The sequence below is a fragment of the Triticum aestivum genome, chromosome 3A (assembly GCF_018294505.1).
Source record: "Triticum aestivum cultivar Chinese Spring chromosome 3A, IWGSC CS RefSeq v2.1, whole genome shotgun sequence".
In the NCBI taxonomy this organism is placed as follows: domain Eukaryota; kingdom Viridiplantae; phylum Streptophyta; class Magnoliopsida; order Poales; family Poaceae; genus Triticum; species Triticum aestivum.
The window spans coordinates 731,155,835-731,161,704 of NC_057800.1; the positions used below are offsets into that span (position 1 = coordinate 731,155,835).

Here is a 5,870-nt window from a genome sequence, read left to right on the forward strand (position 1 = left end):
CACTACAAGAACCCTCCCCCTTCTTTTGAAAATCCTCCTCAGGTAAATTATCGTACGACGACCGGGATTCATTGTTGCTGCCATCATCATCATCTTTACTATCATTACCATTCGTACGATCAACACTATCGCTACCATCCCACTCACTCGTGTCCAAAAACAGATCCGTAAATGCAGTTTCTTTATCCATTGAATAATCTCACAACCAACACTACAATATTATAATAAGAATTGATCTATCAATTTAAAATCAAATTAAATGTACTACGATCATACAGATGACAACTTCATATCTAACAAGTGATTGCACATAATTATTTACAGATACAATTTTTTTGACAAACTAGACGGCTTACATGGCGTGCACGTGCACTTCGGCCAGCCTGGCGTGGCTGCGGACGGCGAGAATGTTCCCGGAGAGGTTGATCATGGAGTTGCGGGCGGCGACGGCGTCCACGTAGGCCACATCACCGTGACGACCTGTACGGAGGCGACATCACATACAGCGGGCGACTCCAACAACGTCCGCGCCGTCTAGATCCCGGGTGAAGACGGGGAAAATGATCGACGATCGGCGGGGAAAGGCGGCGATCGGCCGGACGGGAAGACGTTGGAATTGGCAGCGTGATCACGGCTAGATCGACGGGGAAAGGCGGCGATCGGCGGGTAAGGGCGGCGATCGGCGGGACGGGGCGATGTTGGAATGGGCCGCGTGATCAACGACGGTCGTGGGTTTTCTCGCGCGACGGGGAGAGGGTAGATGCGAGCCGGCCGTATCGGCTCGAGCCGTGCGCTGGCTCTACCTGTATGGGCACGCAGAGGATACGTCGTATGCCCAAGATGCCCTTATACATTAAGCGAGGGGGAGGGGAGGGGGAGAGGGAGGGGGGGTGGGGTGTGTACCGAAGCAGACCTCTTGCCTAAATGTTGGTTCATGCTGCAGCTACAATCTAAATGTTGGTTCATGCTGCAGCTACAAGAAATTGATCACTGTTGCATGATCTTTTTCTTTTTACTGTCGTTGGCTGTGTGCATCGGTAATGTCTTTGTCAGATTGCGTTGTTGAGGCTGGGTGTAATCCGCGATAAAAGGGCTAGAAACAAGGAAACATAAGCATCGATCGATTAAACTAACAGGTCACCGTAAGTCTGCTAGCTGGCAGCCTAGCAGACGTTTGGGTCAAGACAAGGTACCATTACACAGCCTCATCAACCATGGCTGCCCTGCTCATATTTCATTACGACATGCATGGCTAACAGCTACTCCACTAGATTTAGAAACCGAGGCTCTCCGCGGCGGCGTCGACGACGGTCTGCACCAGGGACGACCACTGGAGGCCGTCAGCAGTGCCGGTGTTGCGAGCGGAGCAGTTGCGGCGAACCTGGCCCTGGTCGCCGGTGAGCACCTTGATCTGGCCCATCTTGACCATGGACACGCCAAACTGGTCGAAGAAGTCGCGCTGGCTGCGCGCGAAGCGCTCCACGATGGGCCGGGTGGTGGCGTTGGTGAAGAGGTCCTGGTCGGACACGAAGAGCCCCTCCCAGTTCACCAGGTTCACGTAGTACTTGTTGTCGAACACGTTGGGGGAGCGCACGTCCAGCACGGTGCGCGCGTCGGTGCCCTTGGCCGGGCACGTCCGCTTCAGCCTGCCAAGGAAGTCCGGGCTCATGGTGGGGTCAGGGCGTGGGAAGAGCCGGTCGTCGAAGGATGTGCAGTGCCCGAGCCCCACGGTGTGGCCGCCGGAGAGCGCGACGAGGTCGGCGGCGTCGAGGCCGATCTTCCGGAGCACATCGAGGAGGGACGGCACGTTCGAGGACGGCGGGGGAAGACCGGAGAGAACGTCTTGCGCCGTGGCGAACCTGGGGCTGTCGCGGCGCCCGAGGGGCACGCGGTACTCCGGCCCGCCTGAGGCGACCACGGAGTCGCGGGCGGCGAGCGCCAGGATGTCGGAGCAGGAAACGACGGCGCCGCGGCACTCGCGCTCCAGTCGGTCCCGGATGTCGTTGACGGCCTTGAAGGCGGACGGGCGGAGAGTGAGGTTGGGCGGCGCCTGCTGCTCCCCCGGCCCCGTCGCCGACCCGTCTAGAAGCACTGACGCGTCGCAGCCCTGCATGCATGTGCGGCGCGTTCATGAATGGGTTGATGGGAGGCAATCAACTGAGCTGGCAAGAAACGGTACGTACCTGCACGAAGCAATCGTGGAAGTGTAGGCGAAGCAGGCCGGCGGCGAGGCCGATGTCCTTCCGGACGGCGTCCAGGACGAAGTCACGCACGATGGACTCCGCCCTGGGGCAGAGCTGCCGGTAGAAGTCGAATGACAGGCCCTGCGCCACTGTAGGCTGCCTCAAGTCGTCGCCCCCTCCGCCGGCGGCCTCCTGCTCTCTCGCCCCTACAGACCCAAGTGCCACCGCAGCTATCACTACCGCTGCAAGCATAGGGGCGCCACGAGCCATGCTCTCTACTGCTTTGCTTCTCGTCGTCTCCCGTGTCTTTCACTGTGTGCCACCGTGACTCGGCTTGCTCTGCCGCTAGGTACGTGTAGGTGACCTTGCTTTAATAGACGACGCGGACGCTAGCTTCTGGTCGACACGTACGTGGGAGGCTGGGAGCATGCATGACACATGGATGCTTGCATGGATGGACGGACATGATGATCGTGGGAGTGGGTCGGCGCGAGGATCGAGGTAAGAAACGAACAAGAGATCCTATCTATCCGTACGTCTATATATCTACCTCTTCTTTACTTTCAAGGTTTGTTTAGTAAGTTGTTCAAGACAACGATTCAGTGCCGAATCGCATTGTGTGAATCGGCTCTCGCAAAGACGTACTACGATCAGTTGAGCATGCAGGTTGCCGCCCACCCACCCATCCAACCCAAGAAGATGGAGGCAGAGATGGACGTGAAGAACCGTCAGCGTACGTATATGGTGCGCCTTCATCATCGGACTGATACCACGTCCGCCGATGGAGGGACGACTATAAACAAGTCAAGGCTCGACCGCTAGCTTGTCCACGTACGGTAGCAGAGGATGTACAGTAGGTGACATGGCTTCGACACACGGCGCATACGCCGCGTTGCCCGTGAACTGAAGCAGGGAACGGCCGAGCATAGCACGGACGACACATGCATGGCACCGTACCACCATCACTACGCACCGCCCCGGAAACACGGCCTGCCCCATCCGCCCTTGTCTTTCAGTTTAAGTACTACGACCACCATACCGCCTTTGTTTCTTTTGTGTAAATGTAAATTCCTGGGCAATGGCGGCACCACCTATTGGATTTTTTTTAATAATCCACTGAGCGGGAGAAGATCACACCTATATATACTACACTTTATCTATACTAGCACATATGATCGGGTATTGCAACAAAAAAAAACACGTCCCTTCACACCCTCCTACTAAAAGAATTTAGTGTACAAGGCATGAGAATCAGGACGTCTAGATATGGTAGAGACAAAAGAACTTAGAAGATTCTTCCAGTGAGGGGTGCTCTTGTGTGCCAGTCAATGCATTTCTTGAATAAATGTAGATTCCATGCGTGTTCGATTGCTTTATGCATGTGGTTCCTCGTGATTGAGGCGCCCGTGACGTGTTTTGCTCGTGGCCTCCGCGCGCTGCTCGCATCCTCTGCGCGATGTGCTCTTGCGTCTCTTCGTGCGCACTGCTCGCAGTTGGTGCCGGCGCACGATCACGGTTGGGGCGTCGTATGCATGCGGTTGCATCGCGCGCGGCGCCACCATGCAGTTATATGCGCCACGTTGTGCAAAACTACCATCTGGACGTGCCGATATTTCAGGCTGTCTGGTATTCCCGCGGCCATTTAACCTTGTCTTTTTAATCTTTTGATCATGCCGCACAACACAAGAAGCACACGCACGACACATATGAATAGGATCTCCAGTGGCTTCAATGGCGCTCACAGGAGCTGGTGACGACGAGCGACAATTCGCCCTGCATTCCAAAGTGGAGACCCAGAAAAGGTTGACAAACCTTTTGGTGGTGTACACCAATGAGCGGCATAGGGTGTCTCGTAGATTACTTTTGAAGACATAACGAGTTGCTTGTTGCACACATCAGAAACCACGATATAAAAAACAAACGGGTTTGCAATTTCACATCTCGATGTGAAATTGTTACCTCATATCTAAGTCCATCATCGTAGGATGAAACTTTGTTATAAGATTTGCGCAACTGTCTCTCGCACTAGTAGTCTAGTACATCCCATGCAGTCATGTTTGTTGCTCAGTTGTGTCACGTTATCTTTGTCGGGCCTGGCACAATGACAAAAACAATTAGTTTCTGTTTTGCATTTTTTGTGGGCTTGGTTGTCCGCGTTTTTTATGGCTGTAATTTTTCTGAAGTAATGTAATTGGGAGCGGGGAGAGACATTATCAAAAGAAAAAAAGAGAGCAGGGAGAAGCAAGGCAAGGTATAGAGGTACACTCCATGAGGTATAGGGAGCTAGGGTGTCAACTTGTAGTTTTCATTCGGTCTTTTGGAACAAGGCTCTTAAATATATTTTTTGCATTGTTTCTTTTTACCATCTTTCCTTTTTCTTTTTACACTTTTTTGCTTTTTTAAAATATTTTTTAACATCCATGATTTTTAAAATCTTATAAGTCTATTTTAAATTCATGGTTTGATTTAGTTCCCATGATTTTGTCAAGCTCTCTATCTTCCGGCTCGCTTGCCGCTGTTTGTTTATCAGGTATCATTTTGTTTGCCTAGGCCTGTTTGGCTTCACTTTTGTCAGCCCGCAACTCGCAACTGGAGCCTGCCATTTTTTGTCCCGTTTGCAAGTCCACCCTCAACTTACAATTGGGCTTGGCCTTTTTTTGTCCCGGTTTCATATCCACCCTCGACTCGCAACTGGTGCTCGACCGTTTTTTGTCCCAAATGCAAATTCGCCCTCGCCTCACAACTGGGAAATGACTCTTTTTTGTCCCAGTTACATGTCCACTGTCGACTCGCAACTGGGTCCTGACCTTTTTTTCTAGTTGCAAGTCCATCCTTGATCGCAATTGGGGCCCAACCTTTTTTGTCCTAGTTGCAATGCCCCCTTGACTTGTAACTGGGCCTGGCCTTTTTTTTGTCAAAGTTACAAGTCCAACCTCAACTCGCAAATAGGGGTCCGACCTTTTTGTTGTCCCAGCTACAAGTCCACCCACGAGTCGCAACTGGGCCCGGCCTTTTTCCCGGTTGTAATTCCACTCTCGACTCGCAACTGTTCGGAAACGTAGTGGAAAACAAAAAAAATGGTTATACGATCACCCAGGAACAATATGAAGATGCACAAACAGTTTGGATCATGATTGTTACCGACTCCGAGTAGCAGCGGTGGTAGACGAGTCAGTGTAAATCGTACTTGGAGTCCCTCGAACCGTAGATGAACGATCCCGCGAACCGCCCACGAACAATCCCTTGAACGGAAGACCGAAAGCATGGCCTCTCTACGAGTTGCAAGCGTACAGACTTCTCGATCACATGCAAACCTGCAAAACCAACTTAGAGGTTCTCTAATCAGTTTGGAAAATTTTAAGTACGTGGCTTCTATGGTTTGTGGATAACACTAGTTACCTATGTCCACCACCAAGGCGATAATTCTTGTTGCTAGATTAACTTTTGGGGTGTGTGAGGGAAGAGACTTAATTAAAATCTTTAGCCCCACACAAAACTTTATCAATACGCGTGGGCCTTCTAGAAGATCGTTCATCTTCATTGCCCTCTTATGTTTGCGACGGATCACTATTCTTAACTATGATGAAGCCTAAAGAACTGTTAGCAGATCATCGACAGCCAGAGCCAATCGATTGTCTGAACTTTGTGCAAAACTATATCATGCTATCAATGAACTGAACTAAAGCG

General features: G+C 51.7%; 1 protein-coding gene across 1 annotated transcript; it reads right to left on the reverse strand.

Moving 5' to 3' along the window:
- Positions 1-1,104: 1,104 nt before the first annotated feature.
- LOC123059529 (cationic peroxidase SPC4-like) lies at positions 1,105-2,541 on the reverse strand. The gene is made up of 2 exons (XM_044482072.1): positions 2,184-2,541; positions 1,105-2,107 (listed from the first exon to the last, which is right to left on the reverse strand). Exons 1-2 carry the CDS (start codon positions 2,451-2,453, stop codon positions 1,274-1,276), a joined length of 1,104 nt encoding a protein of 367 aa, XP_044338007.1. The 5' UTR covers positions 2,454-2,541; the 3' UTR covers positions 1,105-1,273.
- Between the last annotated feature and the right edge of the window lie 3,329 nt (positions 2,542-5,870).